The sequence below is a fragment of the Ciona robusta genome, chromosome 3 (assembly GCF_009617815.1).
Source record: "Ciona robusta chromosome 3, ASM961781v2".
NCBI lineage: Eukaryota > Metazoa > Chordata > Ascidiacea > Phlebobranchia > Cionidae > Ciona > Ciona robusta.
In genome coordinates, this window is record NC_143237.1 from 4,536,154 (window position 1) to 4,563,612 (window position 27,459).

General features: G+C 34.6%; 1 protein-coding gene across 1 annotated transcript; it reads right to left on the reverse strand.

Moving 5' to 3' along the window:
- Positions 1 to 448: 448 nt before the first annotated feature.
- LOC149738343 (integrin alpha-8-like) lies at positions 449 to 20,511 on the reverse strand. Its single transcript, XM_089875343.1, has 19 exons — positions 20,115 to 20,511; positions 18,774 to 18,874; positions 17,307 to 17,377; positions 16,842 to 17,057; positions 16,578 to 16,764; positions 14,293 to 14,441; positions 13,400 to 13,547; positions 9,454 to 9,585; positions 9,050 to 9,326; positions 8,441 to 8,601; positions 7,983 to 8,122; positions 5,814 to 6,001; positions 5,334 to 5,478; positions 4,745 to 4,893; positions 3,897 to 4,001; positions 3,662 to 3,746; positions 3,102 to 3,338; positions 1,804 to 2,022; positions 449 to 1,639 (listed from the first exon to the last, which is right to left on the reverse strand). The coding sequence occupies exons 1-19, from the start codon at positions 20,294 to 20,296 to the stop codon at positions 1,400 to 1,402; spliced, it is 3,132 nt and encodes a 1,043-aa protein (XP_089731469.1). The 5' UTR covers positions 20,297 to 20,511; the 3' UTR covers positions 449 to 1,399.
- Between the last annotated feature and the right edge of the window lie 6,948 nt (positions 20,512 to 27,459).

Below are 27,459 nucleotides of genomic sequence, written 5' to 3' on the forward strand. Positions count from 1 at the left end.
ATCGCTCATCGTGCGGTTTTAAATCTGAAAATTCAGTCCAAAAATTATAAATATATATAGTAGGGTGGGGGAAGATGGGACACCTTTTTAGTCTAATTTCGTCCTATATGGCAGTAAACGAAGAACAGTCAAAGAATAATAAAAGTGTATCTTCACGACTTCCATGGACCGGTGTTAATTATTTAAAACACGATCAGGATATTTGGATATTCAGTGCTAAAGTGTCCCATCTTCACCCGCCCCACTATATTATAATTTGATTTAAATCAAGAGATTAAAGAAAATGCTAGAAAGCTAAATCGCAAAAAACAACAACAACAAGAGATCAAAGATCTAATGAAGGAGCACGTTTTAAACCAATTAGCATAAGATAGTAGAGTCGGGGAAGATAGGACACCTGTGTGAAAGACCTCAAACAGTTATTTATTTACATATTTACATATTGCTATAAAAGCTGTCCCATATGATTTATTTTGCCTAAGCCAAACGAAATATTGGTTCATGTAACCGTCGTAAGACACAATATGAAATGCAAAACCAGAAAAAAAACATCGAATGAGTTAAGTACCTTTAAAGTAAAACCTTCATGTATAATGGCTTTAGCACCAATGTGTCACAATTCACAAAGCAAAATTGTAAAACCGCTTCATTGTAATTTATAAAAACAATAAATCATGTTATGGACAAAGAGGTGGTAATCAGATATTAAAAACATTCTACATAACTAAAAAAAGTAAGACGTACCACACTTTGGGTTAAAAAAGATAGGACTTTAGAAAAAGAGTTACTATCCCAATTACAATTCTATATCAATTGCAAAAAGTTAAGAACTAAAGTTAATACGTGATACACTGGTTAAAAATCATAAGAAAAAAAAGAAAATCTTAATATAAAATGTCCGTGATTAAACGATAGCCAGAACTGCATGCTAGACAGTAAAAAGCAATAAATGGTTTATGGAATTATACGAAATAATATTTACTGTAATAAGGATATCTTAAAAGGAACCAAATGTATTGCAGGGTAGTACCAAAGTTGCACTGTAACTGAACAGCATGGTGGCAGTAAATCTATAAATGTGGTCGTGTACCGGTTTACAGTGTAGTACAGAAAGTAATTTATATGAATTAGTTTGTTACATAAATTGAACAAAATAAAAAGGATTTTAAAATACGTCTTTGTGCTGCATAAAACCTACAAACAAAAGAAAGGCATGTTTTGAATAAAAGAAGGATAAAACAATACACTAAATCAACACTTCATCTCATTGTTGGTATATTACATAAGCCAGATAAAAAACTAAAAAGAATACTTAGTTGTAAGAAACACCACATATTAGATCAGTCATACATCCCATATAAGCAGTGTGACAGCTATAAAAAAGCAGTAGGAGTAAGTATTACTTAAGATGTTCCTCTAATTCTTCTTGCATTGGATCTGGTGACTCTGTGAGCTTCTGCTGTTGAGCTTTGTCCTCTTCACTCTGAGGATGTGTCATCCTTTTGAAGAAGCCACATTTCCATAGTAGTAAGATGATAAGAAGGAGGAAGAGGACTCCAGCAGCCACAGCTATTGCAATAATCCACCATTCAATTGTGGAAGATTCCGGTACTTGTGGGTATTCTGCATAAGTGTTCACCTGGAATAAAAACTTTTGTTATTATCTAAACAGGAAGATATTAAATTTCGAATATTTTGCTGCTTGGCTGTTGATTTTTCACTGAAAAATCTTGCGTAGTATGTCATTACATCTACACAGCAATAATATAGTAGCACTAAAACAGCACAACATTTTATTTTTACCTCAGATAATGTAGTTGGTCCTGGCCCAGGATTTATGAGATATGGAAACTCAGTGATTCGGAACTGCATGCTTGATGTGATGACTGTGTCCATGGATGTACGGAGCACAGGGGCAAGCTGAAGTTCTGTTTTTAGCTCAATGAGAATGTCAGTTTTAGGTTGCATCTCCAATATATCACATGTCATTTCATAACAGTTTTGTGGATCTGTGTGGCAGTTCTGCAGTGATGAAAATGATGAAAAGGTATTTTTGTTACAATCTTCATATATTTGCAAATAACTTTAATTTGTTGATTTTTATTTACAAGTATGGGGTAATAGATTGATTTTGGCTAAATTCAAGGGTGACTAGCATGTCTTGCTGTGGGAGTCCGTCTTCAAGTTTTGCTCCACTGATAGGGCGCCGACAATGGGTAAAAGCATTGTGACATCACAGTGTAGAGAAGCACCGTCAACGGGGTCATGCAACACCAGGATGTTTTTCTCAGCGCGTAAATAGGCAACATAACATTAATTGATTTGCCATCGCTTACAATCTTTATCAAGTTTTCCGCAGCCAAGCAGATTGTTTGTTACAACATATTAGCATTTGACACATGGATTATTACCGTCACAGCAATTGATTAACTCATGGATTATTTACAAAATAGTACTAACGAATGCCTCTATTATTTGCATCATAATAGCGAATGACACGTTCATTGTTGGTATTTGGTCATAATTACACTGACTTGCCAATTGTTTTTTTTTAATCAAATGACTGCAGCAACACTTTTGCTGATCGCAATGATCGTTTCGCGAATACAACATTTTGCATTTGCGAAGTTATAAATATGCATTTTCACGAATGTAAAAGCATGTTAAGGTTGGTCCTCAAACCTTCATAATGTGTTTTACAATGTTGAAACAACTAAAACCCAACGTTCTTGTGATGGCGAAAAAATATTTAACTTTTGATTGGTGAGTGGACGGGATATAATAGGATTGAAACGTTGCGAGCAATCACTTATCCTGACCTCTTGTCTGGTCCAGCTTTGGCTTACAACTCAAAGCCGTCGCACATAATATTTTAGCTTGGTACTAAATCAATTTAAATGATTTTAAGTTAGTTTTTTAATAGTTAATAGGACATCACGATTTTGACTTAACACTTAATATATTTTGTTAAAAAAAAATATTTTGTTTAAATTTTGATAGGAATACAACAAATGGGGTGGCCTAACATCCCATAAATTGGCGCCTATGAGCATCCCCCAATATGTAAAATTGTATTGAGTGTATTACAACAGCATACTTACAATATAGCTTCTATCATGATTAACAGCGTCTACAGTAAGAACATCTGATGGAACCATCACATCATTAGCCAAGGCTACACTTGCATCTGCTATATGTGAGTAGTGACATATAACTGGACCACTGTGCTGAACCTCCAACAGTGGTAGAAGCAAATCTTTACTATCACCATTCACTGATAATGGCCACAACAGAGAGATTTCAGCTTTGGAAATCACCGCAGGTCCAGCATTGGTGATCTGTTAGGAAATTTAAATATGACTGTAACTACAGCCAAAGGTGTGAAATACGTTTCAAAGGATCCCGTTTCAAATAAAATATTCCTTAAGTTAATAATTATCATACTGTTTTCAAATTTGTTTTTGGGTGTAGCCCATGCAATGTTGAAATTCATTTGGAAACCATAGAAACACTATTCTGACTGGCCGATAAATATTTAAAGTTCACTTGATTGACTTCGATAATTGCAATCTACTTTATAAATTTGGTTGCTCTGTTTTCTGAATTATTTTACCGATTCAAAAAGCTCTGGCCTTAAAAAATTAAACGTTAAGTAACTTACTTCATACGTGTGGGTAAGGGGTTTAGAGGCAGATTGGTTAAGGGCCGCATTTTCACTTTCTTTGTCCAATCTTATTAAGGAAGGACTAAAATATAAAATAAATTTAATGTTTTTCAATGCATAGGGTTCTCAATATAAGGTAATTAGGAATTAACTTGGGAGTATACTTCTAAGCAAGCTATAATGTAAGTAACCAACACTAAAAGTCTTTCAGAGAATTTTATAAAATACTTACGTTGATACATTGTAAAACTTAACATTAGCAACCACTTCAACGTGGATCATTGTGTGGAATAGAGGACTTTGATTGTTTTGTTCGTTCGTGCAGTTTGCATACAACCTACATACAACATACAATTCTTTTCGTTAATTTCTGAATTTAGTCTGCTGCTGCTACCAAAAATGATGTAATACTTTAAGGGGCACCCCAACGAAAAATCAAAATTTGTGTATTGATAGATATGCTCAAGTATGATCTAAAAAATTCTAAAGGTACCGTCAAAGTTTCAAAATACAAAACAGCTTTTGAAAAAAAATGAGTTTCAAAACGGTAAATTCAACTGCTGGAGTAAAAAAAATTATCCGTAGCGCAATGCTTGGGATTTCTTATAACAAATAATTACACTCAACTTTGATTGTTTCTAGTTACTAGAATTACTGAATAAAAAAAACAAAAACAATTTTATTTCTGATTTGATATAATGAATGTTTCTTCTTTAAGAATATATAAAAACTATTGTAAAACATTGATGTGATTATGGTTTAATTTTAGATTGAACATAGCTACATACTACGCTGACACTTTTTTCCTATTATTAGTTAATTTTAAACCCTTTTTATATTAAAATGTTAAATATGTCCCACTGGTACCTGTACCATTTTCTTTCTAAAAAGTCAGGTTTTGTGTTAAACATTGGGTTTAAAAAAATAGCTGAGTCAGCATGATGTAGGTTCAACCGAAAAAATTAAAACATAAAAAAGCGGTCCCTTTAAATAGTGCAATTTTATATTATATACCAGAAGAGCAATTTCAAGTTTAAATCAATTAGGTGCTCATTATATAAACAAAACAGGTAAACTTACAACAATGGTAGCACGTCAACATCACCCTGAAGTTCATTGACCCCAAACTGTATCACAAGATCAATCCTGGTATCTACCTTGAGCGGGTTGGCCACCTCACACAGCAGGAATGGATTAAGGTCGACACATGAGATGACGCGACCGTCAACCTGATAAAATATTCATGTCTGATTTTTATATATACTTAATTCAAACCATGACTCCCTATTTGTACGCTTATTCCAAATGCTGACAGCTTATAAACAACAAGCATATCGACAATCCACTAACATTGCTACTGAATTTGTAGATTTACATTGTAAAATTTGTTGATGGAATTGGTGCATATTTTTTCACCAAAACTGTTTTGTACTGCGAGTATCTACGTAAGCATAAAGCACGTAATTGTGTTGTTTTCTAAGAATCTGACCTTTTACGAATTTAGCTATTACATCAGTGAGCCAAAATCAAGTTTATTAGGAGAATTCTGTACATATTTTATTCCTATTTTTTTAATGTTGGTGGATTTGATTTTTGTTCGTTTTTGATATAGCGTTCTAGTACAGGATCTACAGCATTGAAACTTGACTATTATGACAACCCAACTAACCTTGTCTTCTTGCAGTCCAATGAATGTGACGTATTGAGGATAGTTGACAACCATGGTTGTAAGATAAGCATTCTCCCCATTATTCCAAACACTTGCTTTTACATTAATTTCTGAATACTTACCAACTTGAACTGTATCTGGACTTCTGCAAGTTATGAGCAGAATTTTATTTATGACACCTTATATACTCATAACATGCATTGTACAAACAAGCTATAAAGCGGCCCCTGCAGCCACTTTTTTTTCTTCTCTGCAGAGTTTTCACAGAGCCCAAAAAATGGCCGTTAGTAGGCAACAGACGAGAATAAATTTACAAATTTTTTTTTTAATGTGAAATTCTCCTCGTGTTTTAAACATCATTCATATCCAAACCAACATTCTCCATTGATATCCATATGAAAAATCAATATAAATAGAACACCAAATACATATTAACATCATAACATAATATGTAAGTAGAATACGAAAATTTAAACTTACAATTTAGCATTCACTACAAGATCTGGAATACAGATTTCATCAGGACCACAATCCTTGAATATATCAGCCCTAGTTGTGGAACTGGTGCCAGCTAACACATCCAGTACTGGCTCAGTTGGTAGGTGGTTTTCTTGCAGCCAGTAATTCACTGTGACTGCAATTTCAGTCTGTTTGTCTCTGACATCTTTCTGTATGCAGAATTTAAGGCTTAAATGAAGGGGTCGGCAACCTTTTTCATTGCACATTTAAATTCGTTGCGCCGGCTGCACATGAAACACTCGCGTATTTTAATAACAATTTATTAACGAAACGAGAATAAGAACACAAATGCAATGGTTGGTTAGTTGGTGTTGCTTGACTTTCGTAAGCACCTTAAGTACGATTAAAAAGTATTAAAACTTTTCGGCAACAATTGTTTGACGTCAGCAGAATTTCTTCAATGCATAATGTAACTGTCCTTGCAGAAAGACTGATATTCCAGATTACAGTCAGTTTCTCTGGGCACACAATGTCAACAACTGTCAATAAACATTCTAAAATAAATGTTTCGTAGGTAAAGGGTTTCATGTGCTTGGCGATTAAGGAGCTGGTTGCATAACTTGCAAGTTTGTTCTTTTCTGCCTTTCTCCTGACTTCTTAAAGATTGAGCTTTGTTGTTCCAGGTTCAGTTTAAGTTTGTCCAGTTTTACAATTCTGAACTACCCCTTTAAAGCACGGTATTTCTGGTGCTTTGGTTCATAGTGCCAATTTAAATTAAGTTCTTTGTTGACAGCCACAGTATACGTGCAAATTAAACAGACTGGTTTTACGGTGCAGCGTAAAGAAATATTTGTTTGTCCATGAAGCATTAAATACTCTGCGTTCATTATCTATTTTTCTTCGTTTAGCTTCCATTGTAACCAATATTTTGTGGTACAGATATAGCTTACTTACTTCTCAGCAACTTCAGTTATAATGATACTATGTTATCGGAAGGCATATAAAAAGACGAATGCTGAATGGCAGGATGCAAAGTTAAGTACAATCAATCAAACTAATAGCATGTCTGTGTGGTGGTAAATAAACTAGACAAGAGAAATACAATACAAAAGATCACAGATCTAATACGTAGGCATGGTACAAACTAATTAGCATAATTAATTATTCCTTTTACTGCAGCGGTCGACTGAGATTGATCAAAAACAAATCAGAAATAACCAACAAAGCAGGTTTTAGTCGCCATTGGTGACTGTGTAGCAGTAGGTAGAATGCATTTATACATGTGTTATAACTCATAAAACTTATAAGACGTATAAGGAATGAAAGTTTGGTAAAGAATATGTGTAAATACGCTTTGAACAACTCCTGCACCATGTGTTGATATGTGAACATAGACTAGTTAACCTTGTCGTCGCTTAAAGACTTTTGTTTTTGTGTATTTGGATAAACCGTAATCACACAGTATTATAGATAATGTTGGAAGTTAATATTATTCATTTTGTGGCGGCTTCATAATGATTTATTGCGAGCGGTAAAATAGAAGAGCGAAGAAACGAGAGACGCAGTGTTTATACCGAAGATAACGATAAGAAAAAGGCACTTGTCTACGCTTCGGTGCACACACGCTAATTGTGCGGTTATATTGTGGAGGCTGCATAATGATTTATTGCGAGCGGTAAACTAAAAGAGTAAAGAAACGAGAGACGCGGTGTTTATAAGTCCCGCTAAAAACAACAACAGCAAGGACAACTGTTCGACGAAAAAGAATCCATATAACCACTACCATGCAAAAACAAAAACGATCCCTTGTTGGAACTTATAAGCAATATGTTGTTCATAACGGGCAATGTGTAAGGGAATTTACCAAACAGTGCGCGGGTGTCGGTCAACTGAGCTCGCGGGCCGTTGTTTGCCGACCTTTGCTTCAATATATAAAGTACATCACATGGTAGAGGTACCGTAATTTTCACACAAAAATTGGTTACTCAGTTTCAACAAAATATTTGATGTTATAACATTAACATTCAATGTACATGTTGAAGATGACATTAATCATATTTTATTATGTTAAACAATTTTGTTTTAATTATTAGCAGTAGAACACAACAACACATTGAGTTGTGTTAGTTGCATGCTGCACCTTCTATGTATAACGTCACAATCCGTAATATCACACCATTCACAACTAACCTTCATAAACACAGTCTCATGTACACACTGCTGTTGATCACCAGCTCGTAAAGTTAAATTCCTTGGTGAATCATCCAGCAAATATGAACGTTTTTCACGCTCCTCCTTACCAGAATCCACATCATAGGAATAAGACATGTCTAAATATTAAGAACTGTTAATTTCTGTGGGTAAACGTATAAAGTCAAGTTGGGTAATAAAAGACAAACTCATTTTGTTTTACAGGATTGTCCACAGGTATGGCAGACTTGACTACAGCAGTACAGCCATTTAATTTTTTAAACAATATGAGGTATGGGGCTTATATTATTTAGCAAGTAATTTTTTCCACCCAGTAATCTATAAAAAATTACGTGGTAGTTTATCAGCAGGCACAGTGTATAAAATAGGACAATTGTATTTCCGCCAAATTAGTTTTATTTAGGCGAGAATCAGTGACATTCTTTTAATTTACTTACTGACAGTATCTGGCAGTGTTTTTCCTGAATAGGAGAAGCAAGTTTCAACATAGAAGCATGCTGACTTGGTAGTGGGATTGAGATCACATGATAATGTTTCAAGATCTATTTTATTTGGAGTAATTGTTTGAATGACTAGCAACTTCACAACAGGTCGAGCTCTAAACAGAAAGATATTTACAAAAATTTGATCATTATTACTTTTTATATTAAGATAGAACATTTTCAAGTTTCAATCATTGTCATATGCTTTTTAGCAGCAGATGCACATTTTAAGTGTTGTCAGCCATTTCTACTGAATCTATACTTGCCAGATTTTCAGTCAATCGCAACTGCAGTAAATTTTGCATATTACTTTTAAAAATGTTTGAAAAATTAAACAATATCTAAATGTGAAGTTGCAATAGTAGGAAATTGAGTGATGTAGTAAAATTTCCCATGTATTCTAATACTGACCAGAAAATAATTTAAAAATTAGACCTGTTTTAAAGAAATTAACATATTTTAATAACATGTATATATATATTTATATATAATAGATTTTATATACTGTTAATTTATTTATCTATTAGTAAACTACACAATTATGAAAGATTCACATCAACTCACTTGATTACAACAACTTTGTCAGACAAATAAGCACCAACAACAACATCCGGATAACCGTTGCCATCTGTATCTTTCCCCCCTTTCATACCATACCCCAACCCTCGAATTTTATCTCCAGGAGTAAAGTTTGGAGTGTTTTCAAGTTTCAAACCATGGATAACTTGTGAAGGATATGACCTCACTCCCCCTACACCTCCATTAAATAGGTACAACGCACCATACTTTTCTTCGGAATCCTCAGTACCATTTCTTTCATAAGGTGCAGACACAAGAATATCTACAAATATTACACAGGCCTGAGCATCTCTTCTAATAACTTATGATGAAAGAGTAAAATAACTATCTGATAAATAATAACTGACCATTTGTTTATAAACCCAAGTAATACAAAGCAATAAAACTACCATTATATCCATCTCCATTGACATCTCCTATAGAAACAATTGTTCGTCCAAAGCGAGCCATACTTGAGTTGCCATTAATGATTGTGGGCGGAGAGAACTCAAGTCGACGCTCTGTGCTTGATGAAGCTGCACCTGCAATTATTCAGAATTAAATGAACATATCAATGAAAAATAGAAGTTTGTAAAATATTGATGCAGGGATCTCAAATGTGATCTAAAGGGTCCACCGAAAGTTTAAAAAAGAAACCGAAATTGTGTTAAAACGCAAATCTAACTGCTGCCGCTAAAGTAAAAACAAATCGCCTGTGACAATGCACAGGATTTCACATATGAAAATGTGTCATCCAACAGTGACTGTCCATTAAAACTAATACTTTTGATACTGTTTTGTTTTTTTGTATTATTTTTGACCATCTTTATATTACATTTGAGCATCTATATACTAATTTTGATTTTCTTTGGTATGCACCTTTAATTAGAAGCATGTGATTATATACTCATTACACACATGATGATTGCTGCATTGTTTTAATACATGATGAATCATGAATGCATTGTTTTAATAATAGTAAAGTCATTTTATTTCTAAATGATAGAGAAATCACATTATGCTACAGTTTTGCCACGCATAAAAGGTCGCGTAACAATTGGTGACATAAAATATACGCACACAATGGTCGAACAGTGACATAGGTCACCAACTGAAAACACGTTATCATATACCTCCTCCCAAGTTTTTTAGGGGGAGACATGCATAAGTTGATGCTAAAACTGATATATTTGTACGTTGTTGGTTCATACATTGGCAACTTATTGGTTTCGAACTGGCTGCATAGGTTTGGTCTTCCCCAAGTAGGTCGGAGTGGTGTTTTCTTTGAACCTGCTGTTAGAATTAGGGAGTTGGAAAAGTGTGATGGGAGTGTCGCCTACACCTTTCAGCAGGGTCTCTGGGATGCATTGTGGCCATAAGTATCCATGTTGTCCTACCTGACTGGTGTTCCTAGTGACCGGATTGCTAGATAGGTGTTCTTGCGGGTTGCGGGTTGTAACACTCGGTACAAGATTTGATCACCAATGGTAAACAGGCGTCTTTAAATCAGTTAAAATTTTTTGTCCTTTTAGGGAACTCGTTTTGGAACTGAGGAACCCCCATATGCTGTCATGTTTATAAATTTCCTGAGGTCGGGTTCCCTCACGGATTTGGCTCGTACTTTATCCGATATGACCAACCGAATTGGGTCTGCTGCATTAGCCTTGGTTCTCTTAAGGATTGAAGGAACCAGTAAGGAAAGTACAGTCCTTTCTTAATTCCCTGGTCCTCCTGCATCGTCAGTAAGCTTCATTCTCTTGGCCTTGCCTGTTAGGGGTCTTGAGAAGGTATATCGAAGTGCTATTTCATAAACATTAAAGTTAGTTTAAAATAACATTTTTGACGTAGTTCGAATTCGAATTATTTCAACTTTTGTATTAAAAACTGCTTGTATGTACAGTATTTGTATAATGAATCACATTTCAATCCTGAGGTTTTATAAGGACGTGAACAACTTCGTCGCACGGGTCGCAGATGGAAAACTCGCGCATTTTGATAACAATTGATTAACGAAACGAGAATAAAAACTCAAACGCATTAAACCAGTAATAGTTGGTTAGTTAGTGCGATGTTTAATGTTGCTTAAATTTCGAAAGCTTTTTCATGTCTGGTTTCAAAGAAGTAGAAGCAAGATGAAGTATTCCGTCTAAATGCGAATCAGTGAGTTGTGTTCGCATTTTGTTCTTAGTAAATTTCATTTTTGAGAATAATTGCTCACACATGTAGGTGCTACCGAAAATGCAGGCCATCTTTTTCGCGTGTTCTATAAAATTTCCGAATTTTTTAAGGAGCTGATTGCATAACCTGCAAGTTTTTTTTTCTGACTTCTTAAAGATCGAGCTTTGTGGTCCCAGGTTCAGTTTAAGTTTGTCCAGTTTTACAATTCTTAACTACCCCTTCAAAGCACTGCCTTTCTGATGCTTTGCTTCGTAGTGCCAATTTAACTTAAGTTCTTTGTTGACAGCCACAGTATACGTGCAAATTAAACAGACTGGTTTTACGGTGCAGCGTAAAGAAATATTTGTTTGTCCAAGAATCATTAAATACTCGCGTTCATTATCTATTTTTCTTCGTTTAGCTTCCATTGTAACTAATATTTTTAGCAACTTCAAGTATAATGACACCATATTATCCAAAGATGCGAGAGTAAAATTAAACTGAAAATGTTGACTGCTGCCTAAGTTACACGTTGTTGGGAATACGAGAAACGGGCACAACGTATTAGATATGGTGAATTAATGGGACCAGCTTTAAAAAACCATCAACAGTTTTTTTCTTCCAACTAAAAACCCATTCGCCACACAACACTTAAAAATGACTCAATGTACATATAAATATATATATATATATTAGGGATGTGCTAAAGTTGAAAAAGCTCGGGTTCGCCGAGCGCCGAGCTTCAACGAAAAGCTCGGCACGAGCCCGAGTCCGAGCACCTATGACGTCATCAAGGAGAAAGGCGTACGAGAATGCGTTCCTATTCAGCCGAAAAGCGCCGCTAATCAAAATAATACAGAACACGTGGTTTGCGGTTACAGACGCGTCTCGTTTTGTAATTTCTACTGTTGCAAAATGTAAAATTCATACAAAAAGTATTTAATTAAAAAAATATATATACTTGTTACAGCCAGTGGCGCAATTGGCAAGTTTCTACGCATGTTCATCTTGGATATGGTAACGGTTATTTACGTCAGAATAAACCTTTACGATCGTTACATCACAAACGAGATTGTTGAAAACAATCGTGTTTTATTCGCTTCTATACGATCTGCAGTTTGTGTATAATTTTTGTTTGATTAGTTTAAATGCAGGTAAAATCGCGATTATGTGAGTTTTAATTGGTGGAAATATAAGAGCGAGGAGCGACGCTATCAGTAAATGGGAACCAACATAAATTGTAATATGATATTACAAAGTATCGTCCCGGCCGAGCTTGGACTGAAGCCAAAAAAACATCGTTTGATGGCACAGCACGAGAAACAGAGTTGTATTACATCATTTTTCACGAGAATAAATTCTCAACGATTGCTTCGTTTGTTACGTGTGGAATGTATGTGTAAAAATGTGACGTGTAAAAGAGTGTAAAAATGTGACGCTGATACAAGATGGTTTGATCTCGTGGTTGGTTTGGCTGCCCAATTTGGGCAGTGGGCACATTCCTCCCGATTGTTATATTATGAAACGTCATAATTAATAGTTACCTTGCGATAGGACACCTGACGTAATAATTGAATGAAAAATTGTTCCAATTCCAAGCGAAGGAATGTTATATTAAATGCAACGCGTGTGTGTGCGTCTTAGCATTTTCTGGTTGCGTACGTGCCTGCGGTTAAGGGGGCTGTCATGTGGTTGCAAAACCGCGGTTGCAGCAATTTATAATATTTCATTATAAAAAAGTTAAAGAATTTGGCTTTTTATTTAAAATCTGATACGAAATCATTGGGCGCTCGTGTAATTCGACACCGGCTGTAACTAGATACCGGCAAATTGCTGATGTTGCGATTCGTTACTTGCGAGAGAGCAAATTCACAACGAACGAAAAACAATTAAAGAGAAAGCTACGCTGACTAGTCTCGTTATCTCTTAGGAGCTTCACTTTTTTTTCATTTTTAATATTTTTCGCGCTCGCGTGTAACATTATAGCATAAGGCTCGGCGCTCGGCCCAGTTTTCAGCCGAGCGCCGAGCATCAAAAAAGGAGACGCTCGGGCACGAGCTTTTGAGTTCGGGCTCGGCTCGGCACATCCCTAATATATATATATAAATGTATATTGTATATATATATTGCATTTTATTGAAAAAAGTGTGAATTTTAAGTATATATATATATATATATATATATATATAAATAATATACCTGTTTCTTGATAATAAACATAAATTCTTCCAATTTCTGGAACTTTCTGCTTGACATCACTATACAGTGGAGATCCAATTATGATGTCATCAAGTCCATCATTGTTTAAATCAACAACTTCCAATCCTTCACCAAAATATTCCCCAATCTAAATAATTTTAATATTTTAGCTGGACGACTGTTACCAAACTTCCCCACCTCAGATTAAGCAAAACGGGTTCCAAGTTGAGAGGTTAGTGGTGTGGTGTATGCAACTTAAGACAATTAACAATAATATAGGTAACAAACCAACACATAGTATTGTATATAAAGCCTCAACATGCAGTGAAGTGGCCAATAGAGCATCTATACTCAAGGGTGGAATTAGTCAAAAATCGCATTTTGCGATAGATAAACCGTTTTTAGCAATGGACAAACAGTTAATACCAAACGTGTAAAAAGTGAACTTCCCGTAAAGCTGGCACCTTGCAGGCATTACAACGTACCAGGCAGTCGAAAATTATTTTACACATCAATCGTTCAAAAATAGCTATCATTCACAAACAAAAAGATTTATAACTACAAATACACAACTTTGTGTGCGCAGGCGATTATTTTAGCTTTGATTGTGCAACAAGTTTACGCGGTGTATGGATTGTTACGCAAGTTAGATGACATATAATAGGGATTGAATAAAAGTTCCGCTGTTGCAACATAGAGGCAATTGTTGTGTACATTATCATCACAATAATGGTTAAGTGCATCTCTTTTACTTTCAGTTATGCTACTGTACTTAACTCTTTCAGTTAACTTAATCTATGCACACAGATTGCACTTATTGTAAATAGCTTAAAACATGCATAATTACATCGTTTGTTTAACCAACTAGATATAATATTTTATAAAGTACTGACTTGTTCCCCAGTGAAGTTAGCAAGAGGGGCTTGCATAGTTTCATCATACACAATAACTGAACCAAGCAGGTTGTAACCTAACCTACGAGGTGCGCTTGTCACCAAGAGTGGCAAATTACTGCCAGTAATCCCAGTGGCAACAGAATAACCTATAATAAAAATATACAATTTGTTTTATTACTTTTTGAAGTAGGACATTTTAGGGTTTAATATTTTTGGTGTACAAAAGCCTACATTACATATTCACACACATTCACGATTCACCCAGTGGCGTTTTAAAATATAGACGATCCCCAGCGATTCTTATACGTGGGCCCCCTCTTTAGCACTATTGTTGGTCACTCGTCAAATAATTGCTCTCATAGTGTTACATAGATCTTACTGATAGTGATACCCGCTGTATAGTTATTTTGAAAACAAGTGTAATCGCGAAAATTAACCCAAAAGTGGCAAGTGCACGAAAACATGTCCAGTCACCATAATTCACCTGTATTGAGTTTTGTTAAAAAAAATTATTTGAAATTTTGTGCTGTTCTTTTCCCCCTGACATTGGGGTATAAAAACTTAACCTAAATAAAAGAAAAAAAAAATCAATGGGAATACAGGGTAATATTAAAAATATTAGTCAATTAGTCATATAACTTATGCAACCTATATTTTCTCAGAAACCTCAATTTTCCCTACTTTTTATAATGCTTCTCTTTTCTCTCATAGTTCCCATTTTTTACCTTATAGCTTCCTTTTAAATAAAGTTTACCCACAAATAATATTTATTAGTATGAAAACAAAGCCCACAAGTTGCATAACCTATATAAAGCACAAATCTAAAAGACATCTGACATAATCTAAACTAAATTCAGCACCACAACTAAACAGTCTTAACCTAAAACATAAACTACATCATCAAAAATATAAGTAAAGCTGTAAAATATCTGTTTTTGATACCTGATTGCCTTTAAAATCAATGAATCATTAATTTAATTAAAATAATATTCATACATAGCTTTAAAATCAGTTTTATCACAATTTTAATATTGGTTGGAGTAGAAAAAAAGCAGTTGTTTTCCTTTATCCCTTCCTAAAAGCAAGGGCAATTTTGGGGTAAGAAAAAACAAGAAAAAGGGTATGAAAAGTTCATAAAATTTAAAATATACCAGCAGGTAACAGTAAAGTACTTAAATAAGTAGCAAATAACTACATTCATTATAAGTTTCACCAAAGGCTTTCTTACAAAAAAAGTTTAGCAAACACCATAGAAAGTTCTTTTTGTTAATTTTTTGTTTGATTTAGTAGTTTGCGTTTTACCGCAAAAAATAATTTAAATTACCACTTAGAATAAAAGGTAAAATAAAAAAAAAAATTGGGCGGGCTAGGGAGGTTGTTCTTACTCCTTTCTAATCCCAAGTATCCCATTGTTTTTTATTACCACACTTAACTATACTCAAGAAATTCAAGAACAGTTTGTTATTATGGTATCATACAAATGCGACCACCAGTTTTATATTGTGTATTATGGTGGGCCCCTAATTTGTGGCCTGATGCGCATTCACCATCTCCTATTATATTTTGATACAAACTTTGTTTATAAAACACACAGAGTCACAGACACCTTTTAACCAGTAAAACCATAAACAAAACCTAATTTAATTTAAAGTTTATTAGATTCGTATGTGAAAGCTAACACCCACTGGTCCACATCAAACATTCCAATATATTTATAAAAGGTACTTAATGACATTCTGAGAATAAACAGAGATAGTTAATTTATTTACTCTACCATACCCAGCAGCCCTTAAAGTAAATATTGGTAGACAGTGCTTCATAAGCTGAAAACATATGAAATGGAATGCATAGTTTATATTTTCTAATAAAAAATGTATTTTCTAAAACAAAATTACATGGTATTGTGGAATGTATACATAGTTGATATTCTGGGAAAGATAACGAAGTAGCCCATCACACTAGGCATCAGCATATATTGATATGTATACATAAATTTTTTATTCATACTCCAAACATGGGAACAAGTTTAATAAACCACACTCAAGTTGAAATTACCAGCAGTATCCTGCCAGTCCAGACATCAATATTTCTTCTGAGTGCATAAATAAGTAAGCACAGTAGCACGAGACCATATGTGCTGTGAAATCTCAATTACATGTAATAGCAGGCAGCCAACATTAACAACTAATTTGTATTATAATAAAGCTTATAACTTGAAACTCAGTAAAACATACTCTCAGTGTAATAAAAAGTAAATACTACCAGTCAATAACATAATTTACCCATGTAGTTTGAATCATATGTATGGCGATAATAATCAACTTCACCCCAACCAGATGGAACATCAGGTTTGAATTCAGCTGTGTGGTAAGGTAAGCTGCTGATGTTTTGCAAGAGATCTTTCACCAACATAATGGAGCCTTGATTATAATAAGAACCAATCGCTCCCAGTACAAGTTTCCTATTGTCCTGGGTTTACAGAAATAATTTATATATATATATATTTGAAAAATTATTTAAACTTTCCAACCTAGTGAATAATGTACCTTGGTAAAAGCAGCACTGAAACCTGCTTGGCAATAGCTGTGTAGATCTGCATAGTGAGAACCAAGGTCACTGGAGCATGGGGAGTATCGATAAGTAACCGGATTGTCAGCACTGAAGTCAGTAGTGAAGTAACAAATACCGACAAGGTCGTAGTAAATGCTCTTTCCACTACTGCGTGTAACCACACTCTTCTGTGCAAATTGTGGAGCACACATCTAAATAATAAGGATAAACGTTAAGTGATCACAAAAATGTTTAACTCATGTTTGCATAAAACTAAAGTGAGCACGTATGGATCATAATCCTGTTTAAAAACCTTTTTAAAAGCTAATTTTATGTAAGAAATTATGGTTATAATCCTAAATTGTTGATTTAAAAAAAATGTATATATAAAAGACATGAAACATGTAAAGGCTATTTAAATTTTAAAGTACACTATATCTACAAAATAATACACAACAGACCAGTAGCTCTTTATTTTGTCCAAGCACTACAGTAGAACCGAACATGTTTTGAACTCCCGTTTGTGAAACTTCTGCAATTTGAATATTTTTAATCTCATGTCTAGTCTAGTTTGTGAGGCGCAAATATGTGTGAGGGCACATTTTTGTGGTAAAGTAGCAAAATGAGCCTTATAATAAAAATGTAGCAATTCATCATAGAAATAGTAAAACTAGAATCAAGTCATCTTCGTCTTTGATGTTTACTGCTATGTTAGTAGCCACAATGCCAATGGTTCAATTTTTAACAAACCTACTTGATTACTATGATTTATGTTTAATTTGCACCAAAGTGGTACATGGTAATTTTGTTAGTGCATAACGAGGACTACGGACTACAGTTTCTGGAAAGTATCACCAAATAAATGATTAAAATGAATACGTATATTGTGCTCTTAACGTATTATTACAACTTGTCATTTTTTGATATAAATTGTCAAGATTCAAAATGATTTATTATTGTTGTGTTTGTGTTAGTGGCTGTATTTCAAGTACATATATATAATCAAAATCAGGACAACTAGTTTTACACCAGTTAAACCTTTAACCAACAGATTCTTCTTTTAAAATTTTGAACTTTTGACCGCATCTTAATTTTTTAGGTAAAACAAACAAAAAACGCTATGTTGATGAACTTGGTATTCCCATCCCAAGTATAATCCAATGTAGCTTAATCTATTGCGAATATCACAACTTGCATGTCAACTCTTTTCTAAACACAATAAGTTTGTAGGGACTTCATTTTATCAAAAAATGTATATGTATATAATATATATACATTTTGTTTTGTAGCTGTCCTTTTAAAGGAAGTACATTTTTACATATTGCGATAGTGGATACGAATGTAAAATCCTAAGCAGGAAAATCCTATATTTAATCATACTACATGATATAGGCTAATGTTTTTATGAATAATTTATAGTAATACAATACAACATTTTAGCTTAGGGTACTAGTCCGACGCTGTCGCATAGTGGTTACCATGCCTACCTTTAACCAAGAGGTTACTGGTTCAAGGCTCATCTCTGCTACTATTATGGGCGTGTATCGGCTTGGCCCAGACACCTTACAGTAATTGCTCCAATTCAGTGGTCACCAATGGGTTTGCTGAATAGTCAGCCATACAGAATAAACAATCAACCACACATTTATATACATGGTAACTCATAAGCAGGCATACAGTGTAAAAAACAGTCCATCTTCATAGAATGACTGTTGTTTACCCACCACACGAGGATAAAGTAAGTTATATTCATATTCCACAATAATAATTCTTTTCTTTTGCTGAGTTTAGGCAAAGACTTTAGCATTAATAGTTTAAGGTTGTACAATTCCATGTATCATTGCATTAACGTGTTGATATAAAACAAAGTTTTAGAATTGCCTACGCTAGAAACAAAAATATAGGTCTACCAGCATGCATGGTCTTACCTTTCGAAACACGAATGGCATTACATTGTTCAGCACCAGGTGTGTTGGTACATTTAAATACTTCTCCATTAAAACCATTTCTTGGAGCACCAACAACCACCCTGAAAATTTTATAATGCATTTATAATGTAATGCAATTAAGGTTAAAGAGGTGGGGTAGGCCAAAGTTAGTATAGACCAAGTTAGGAAACGGCGCTCGAGTCCGCCATTACGGAGCCCACAGAGCGTAGATCGCCTATACAAATGCATGGTCGGCATGTGTTCATTTAGTTCTTGTAAGCGATACGAAGCTAGAAAACACGTATAGCGGTTGTTTTAACATTTAAAATATAATTCCTAATATAAATCTTGTTATATAATATTAAATCTAGGAATTAATGTGAAGTAAATTAATATTTTGACTGGTGTTCGGCGTACAGTGTGGTTTAACAGGGTACTTTACGTTGGCGAATAAGACTAGCAGCAATCAGCTTACTTTACATAATAGTATATGATCATACCTACGAATCTACTGAGCCATTCTTTACTACATTTATAATCCAACATGAGTGGACATGCAGCTCCAAACTGCTTAAGTACTAGCAGATAAGGTGTTCGCGTTTTCCGATTTCATAAAGACCGGTAACGTACTAATTCAAGCAGAGGACCAAAAATAGTAACTCAGTATTGTTTTTCTCAATGTCACTTTGATATTAGGCAAATTTTACACAGATACTAAGTTTCGTTGCTGGGTGTACGTGTTAAGTTTGTGAGCCAAAAAGTAAAATCACGGCAATTTACATGCAAAACTGCAGCCAGATACACCAGTTTATGGTAATGTTATGCGTTTTTGTTTGTATTTTTATATTTTAAACATGTTCTTTTATGTTTTTGGTTAGTAAACTTGATATTTTCTGTTTTTTTACTCTTTAATCGATTGAGTGTTCAATAAAAGTTGATTATTTTTGTGAGGTTTATTATTGTGATAAAATATAACATTAGTAGAAAGCCATTTTTACGCGCAGAAGTGCTTGGTTTTTAAAAAATCGCAATATTTAAACGAAAAACAGCACCCAGCAATGATAAAATGCTATGCTGTGGGCTCCGTAATGGTGGCGTCAATGACGTCATAGACCTGCGACAATGGAAAACAAGACTCGTTGTTTTACAATCCGTTTCCTAACTTGGTCTATACTAACTTTGGGGTAGGCTATTGATTTGTTACAAACAAAAGTTTGCTTATTGTAAGAGCCTCTAAAATTAACAGATTAGACTATAGTCTTTGAACGCTATGAACAAAAACATAAATATATCATGTAAACAGTATGATAGTTAAACCCAACACAACAGCATTGTACATACCATGTTTGAGAGGCCTCAGAATAATAATCAACAGCGAATCCAAAATACGAATTATGAGCTGGTCCACTGAAGAAAGTTGGAAACTCTGCATCCAAATTAAAGCTTAAAGCACATCTCAGCATGCATAAAAAAAATGAGTACCAAACAAATGAACCACCAACAGCAAATTTGGAGTAAATCATTCCTACTACGTTTCTAACCTATGGCAAAAAATGCCTTAAATATTTATAAAACTGACAGGTGACAGCATAACTAAGACAGTGTTACAATTTAAAATTACAAAATTAGTACTAACATAGTTTAAACAAAAGCTTTCTTATACCAATACATGTTCAAACAAAAAGTATAAAATATGATAAAGAAAGCATGTCGTTTCACTTTCCACTACACTTTTAGATTACGTTTACATCATAAACATTGCTCTCTAATCGTATATATATATATATATATATATATATTATATATACATATACATAAGGGATTTTCATGCCCAGCCTCAAATGCAGCTGCTTTACTGACAGACAACATTCGCTCTGTTGAAGTTAGAAACAAATCCTTATTATTGTTGGTCACAACTGGCTTTTGTTCGTATCAGATAAGGCAGAGAGAGCGGCATGATACTTCCTTATAAGGAAGAGTGTCTGGTTAGTTTAGCGCAAAGGCTTACAGATGAGAAACACTAAAAAAACTTCCCCTTCGCGCCTATTCTGTGTCTTGCATTACAAATAATCTGACACCATAGCATAGAATACTGTTCTGACAAAATGCTATTACATTTCAGCAACTATCTTTCAGTTTTAAAGAATAGGAATTGATAGATTATAAACCATAGTACTCTAAAACAGTTTATTTAGAGTTTAGAGTACTTTGATAAAACTAAACGTTTCTTTTTTTTCTCCCAACCAAGAATCGTCGGCTTTATACTGAGTCACATCATATTAATTGTCACCCGCCCCTGATATCATAGGTGACGTCGGTAATGGTAAACTTTAAAGTCTGATTGTGCGTATTTTAAAGAGTCGTAGAGAGAAAGAGAAACGCCCTAAATACATGATTGTCACAGTGCTTAACAAGGGCACGTTGCCACCACGAGCTTAATGACCGTCAGAAAACACGACAGATTTAGACACATACAAAATACACTCTTCCCATATACATATAGTATGTGAAGCAACACCCATTGTATACGAGTGTCGTTTTCCGGGCACTTGATAATAAGCAAGTTACATCCAATTCAACATTTTGGACCAAATGTAATGCTTCCTAATACAACCTTCCTGCCCCGTCTTACCCTGTGCTGCGTTCTCGAATTTGTAAAATTACACCTGTTGGGCGAATCGCTAAATAACTTATCGTCGTGTGTTTTAATATAATATTTTGAATTGTCAATTAATAAAGGAATTTGATATAGTAGAGTGGGGGAAGATGGGACACTTTGTCACACGAGACTTTTTTTTAATTTTTTTACGGACCCCTATTTAATGTTAATCAGGAAAATAAGGTTGCAGAATTATTCTACAGTATTATCATTTATCACGACTTTATAAAACGGCTGTCAAAGCTGATTACTGTTTTTAGATATTAAAAAAATATGTAAAATAGTAACAGTATACTTTGAACAGGTAAAAAAAGAGTCGCAACAGTTTTCCACGTCGTAAGGTTCTTCAATCACTTGCGACAAACGCGGAATAAAATCAACATCGTCTACGGTCGGCGACGCAGCACGTGAAATCTAAACAGACAATTTAGACGTAATTCAATAAAATGTGTACGTTTAGCACTTACCTCCCACAGCTTCATAATTTCATTGGAATCGCATTCTCCAAAGTTATTGCTAGACAAACAATGCTCTCTGACACATACTACATGTATATGGGAAGAGTGTATTTTGTATGTGTCTAAATCTGTCTCTATGTGTCTAAATCTGACTCATTAGACCCAACACGTCTCGCACGCTTACTCGGAGGGGTCAAATCTAATTGCTCATACAGTGTAGGCCAGTGGTTCTTAAACTGGGGGGCGCGAAAAACTATAAAATAAAGTGTTATATGTCTTATTACACTGGTGTTCGAAAGGCTTGAATACGACGCACGCAAAATTTAAATAAAATAGCAAACCTTTAAGTCTGAATTGCTATTATGTCTTAATTAATTGCCAGACAAAACAATCGCTATTATGATGCAATTAATATGGGGGCCCAACCTGGTCAAAATACAACACGAATAAATCGCAATAATGTAATAAGTTGTATTATTTTTATATCACAAGTTGTATTATTTTTGGATCTTAATCTCACAAAAAATAATTTTACCCTACAACTTGAATTAATTTTACGTTACAACTTGAATTATTTTTACGCTACGACTTGAATTATTTTTACGTTACGACTTTAATTAATTTTACGTTACGACTTGAATTAATTTTACGCTACGACTTGAATTAATTTTACGTTACGACTTGAATTAATTTTACGTTACGACTTGAATTAATTTTACGTTATGACTTAAATTATTTTTACGTTACGACTTGAATTATTTTTACGCTATGACTTGAATTAATTTCATATCCGGTAAAATCGCTCATGCGTTTCAAAATTCCATTGTCAGTCTATGACGTCATAGTAGTCGCTATTACGGATCACAATGCATACAATTTTAACGTATCTGTGTGCTGTTTATTCGTCTAAACTCTAAATATTGCAATTTTTCAAGAACCGAACACTTCTCCGCGTAAAAATGGTTTTCTTTTATTGAACATTCCACCGATAAAAGAATAAAAAAAAACAGAAACTATCAAGTATACCAACCAAAAACATAAAGGAACATGTTTAAACTATAAAAGTACAAACAAAAATGCATAACATTAAAATATGGTGCATAACATATATAGCTATAGCTGCAGTTTTGCTGGCAAATTGCCGTGATTTTACTTTTTGGCTCTCTAACGTAGCAAGTACACCCGGCAACGAAACTTACAGTAACTTTGTAAAAATTTACCTATCGAAGTAACTTCGAGGAAAACAATACTTAGCCACTATCTCTGGTCTCCTTCTTGAATTAATAAGCCACCCTTTTCGGCGTTCAGGGTCTATAGAAAATCTGAAAACGCTATGACATTTTCTGCTATAGTACTTAGCAGTTAAGAGCTGCACATCCACTCATACTGTATGATAAATGTAGTTTCTATTAAGATTCGTAGGCATGAGCATATACTATACTATATTAACTAATTACTAAGCTGATTGCTGATGCTAGTATTAATCACCATAATATTCGATATTATAAAACAAGATTTATATTAGAATCTCTATTTAGCCTTATCCTACTGTAAAATTAGTTGTGCATTAAAAACAACTGTATAGTTTACGCCCGGAGTTTCGAAACGCATGAGCGATTTTACCGGATACAAAATTAATTCAAGTCATAGCGTAAAAATAATTCAAGTCGTAACGTAAAAATAATTCAAGTCGTAACGTAAAAATAATTCAAGTCGTAACGTAAAAATAATTCAAGTCGTAGCGTAAAAATAATTCAAGTCGTAACGTAAAAATAATTCAAGTCGTAACGTAAAAATAATTCAAGTCGTAGCGTAAAAATAATTCAAGTCGTAACGTAAAAATAATTCAAGTCGTAACGTAAAATTAATTCAAGTCGTAGCGTAAAATTAATTCAAGCTGTAGGGTAAAATTATTTTTTTGTGAGATTAAGATCTAAAAATAATACAACTTGTAATATAAAAATAATGCAACTTAATGCATAAAATGCCTTTTTTCTTGTTGTATTTTGACCAGGTTGGGCCCCCATACAATTAATCCCTATTATTTCGTAACAAACAGTCTAACTGGCTAAGAAAAACATGGCAAATATAAAGCTAAACTATGACGCAAACGTAAACAGAACGGTTATTTGATTTTACTTTTGCGTTGATCGCAAAAATGTGTTTTACGCAATAATACAGATACAGTCAACCAAGGGGCGCGGTTTAAAGCATGTCCAATTTGTCAGGTTTGGCTGTGGTGGATTATGGCAGAAATTAATTGAACACCACTGTGATAATTTAACAAAAAGGGGGGGGGGGCGCAAGTTTGTTGAGATCTTCATTGGGGGGGCGTGCTTCAAAAAGTTTAAGAACCCCTGCTGTAGGCGGTCTGAGCGCAATTTTTTTTACATATTTATACTAAATTCAACTGACAACTACAAAACTTACTTACCCCAAGTCCATGATGTCTTACATCATGCTCTGACAACTCTTTTTCACTAGCAAAAGCTACATGGCATATACATTGCAAAAATACATGGCTGGTTACTGCTTGGTAAAACTAAGTAGAATAATGATCAGGTCAACTCAGCCACAAATTTATAGGCTGAAACAGCGTGAGAACAGTATTGCACCCTGAGAAAAGGAAGGGACTTCACCGGTGATATATAAAACAAACACCAATCCATGTCATAAAATTAATCCTCTTTGCAAGAAAAATTGCCGATCAAACCTGAATCGCCAGCTGTGACGAATTATAATCTTCAATCAAGAAAGAATGAACAACCTTCAAATAGAAACAATTCTATCAGAATTTCCAGCATGCAAAGAAGTGTTTAAAGGAGTTTTTGCCAGAGATCAAACCACCGACTTGACTGTTACCTATCCCAGCGATACATATATTCAACACAGACCTTAGTTATGAAAGCGGCGAACATTGGGTGGCAATGCTTTTGATAAAAGGGGACATTGTGAATTTATGGATTGAATGAATGAATGAATGTAACTTTTACTTTATCCTCGCGTGACCGGAAAACGACAGTCGTTAGCACCTCGTGCTTGCCAACTTACGAGTTACCATGTATGTTACTTTGTGGGTAATTATTATTTTTATTTTTTTATTATTTTTTTATGTATGGCTGATAATTTAGACAACCCATTAGTGACCACTGGGTTGGAGCAATTGCCGTTAAGTGTTTTGCCCAAGGACACATACGCCCACAATGGTAGCAGCGTCGAGCCTTGTACTCATTACCTCTGCGTTACAGGCAGGCGCGCTAACCACTACACCACGGCGCCGACTAAATTCTTGGTCTCCACCCTTACTATTCTTGGTCTCCACCCTTACTATCCAGAATATATTACTTTCATACAAACACACAGTTCATCGTGGTCTTACAACGAACAAACCATGCAAAGTATTTATTCAAACGTATGTGGTTATTACTGATGTGTCTTGTACGTTATTTATAAATGTAAAGGTAAATCTCTCAAACAGTTTCAAAAACTTTTTACCGAAAACAAAAATTTAAATGATAGCAAAATTATAACTATATTTAATAGTTATCACAAAAGGTATTAGTATACTTTGTCATAATCTCGCACGCCCACATACGACTCGAATATCCAAATCTAAAATTTACATCTCGCACGCCCACATACGACTTAAAAATTACGAGCCAGAAAAAAAGAGAAAAAGAGAGAAAAAAATACCATCAAAAAAGAGTGAAAAAAAATCCATCAAAAAAGAGAAAAAAAATCGATTCAACAAAAAGCGCTCCAACATAAAATAGGTCCAACGAAAAAGCGCTCGCAAATATCACATCCTTACTACTATCACCATATTGGATCTTAGGCCATAGCATTTTACCATTGATCGCTCAATGCTGATTTTCATCTAAATACTGCGATATTTCAAGAACCAAGCACATTTGCTCGTCAAAATGGCTTTTTGATGAAGGTTATAGTGATTAGAATTATAAGGCTTGAACTTTATTAAGAAAGGTATTTCTAACAAATTGTAAACTGAAATCCACTGACCAATTGACGCTCCCGCTTTGTAGACTTCATCAATACAAAGTGAGAGATCAGCGAAACTCGTTTATATTGTGTCTATTTCGGTACGTCCACGAAAAAACACCCTCGTGTTGTATATGCCACAAAGGCATATGAAAAAATCCATGCCACAGTCGACCGCCGACCCATTGTGTTAATTAGGTGTATTTACTTGGGCATTAAATGAATTGTCGTTATTTCCCAGTCGACCCGACAATGTGTTGTTCACCAAGCAGACACCCTTTGTGACAATATTGCCGAATGTGTTTCCATCTGCTGCCCTCCATTGGATCAGATAGATCTGAATGCTGGAGCTCTCATTAAACACCATCTTGACAAATCCACCACGTCTAAATTGGTTGAGTGTTTGAAAATGCATTTTCGTATTTTCTCTGGGCAGACTAAAGCAGCGGTTCGCTTTGTACTGCGAACGAGTTACATAAAGTCGAATAGCAGCAGTCACCGCTGTTTAATTTATTAATATCAACCGGGAGCGTAGGCAACATACGATGCTGTCTTCCTTTTGCAAGTTCTGCAGTTGACACTATCTTTGTATATGTGCACAATGACTTGACTAGTGCGGAAGTATACGGCGTGGTATTAGCTGTGTTTATATCGTTCCACAACGGCTTCAACCCCATGCTCTTAGATTGCTTCGTGGATTGGAAATATTGACGTTTCTATGGTGCATACTAAGTTGTCAATCAATAACTAAACTTACCTTTAAGTTGGCTCTGCCTGTGCTTTTTAATTTAAGTCTAATATGATCTGAAATGGTGAAGGTATATACTCATTCCAAGCATCCATCACTATAACACCTCATTAGATTGAGACCGATCAGCGATTCAGCATGTATACAATGTAACTGTATGATACTTCACCGAAAATATTTTTAGTTGGCCCTCAGCAAGCGCCAGTGCTATAAAGGGAACATATGAAACATTTTTTCGTATTCTACTCGGTAAATGCGTTATAAAGAAGGTATCGAACGACCAAATTGCCCAATGTCTTCATGCATGCTTATATACCTTAATCTTATTTACGACGACCTTTGAATTATTTATACTGCTGAACTCGGCCGCTCGTCGCGACCAACGGTCTATACTAACTTTGGTCGCGACCAATATTCAAATGTTCGGATAAGTGTGCCGCAGAAAGCCAAATAATAATAACATTTCTTTATACCCACACGAACGTTCGGTTCTCTGCGTCATTATAACGTCCTTTCCCAGCAACAGTTAATTATCGAGGATAGGAGAAGATGGGACACCTTTAACACATAATAACCAAATATCCTATAATCGTGTTTTAAACAATTAACAACGGTCTATAGGAGCCGTGAGGATAAAGTTTTATAAAAAAACGTTGAATGTTTGTTTACTACCAAATTGGAGAAGAAAATAGATCAAAAAGGTGTCCCATCTAACCCCATCCCACTATATCATTAGTTAAGCTGCATTGAAAACTGTAACACAGTAATACGCATATCACAAGATCGCGTTACTCTCTTTCAGCAGTAATAATAAAAACCATA

What these genes read in the sequence shown, in the direction of transcription:
- LOC149738343 (XM_089875343.1), bottom strand. Translation starts at nt 20,296, where the DNA reads ATGATTTACTCCAAATTTGCTGTTGGTGGTTCATTTGTTTGGTACTCA. An exon ending in TGCCATTCGTGTTTCGAAAG is followed by an intron (nt 17,378 to 18,773) that starts GTAAGACCATGC and finishes TTCAAATTGCAG; the next exon opens with AAGTTTCACAAACGGGAGTT. An exon ending in GTTGACGTGCTACCATTGTT is followed by an intron (nt 4,002 to 4,744) that starts GTAAGTTTACCT and finishes TGTTGTATGTAG; the next exon opens with GTTGTATGCAAACTGCACGA.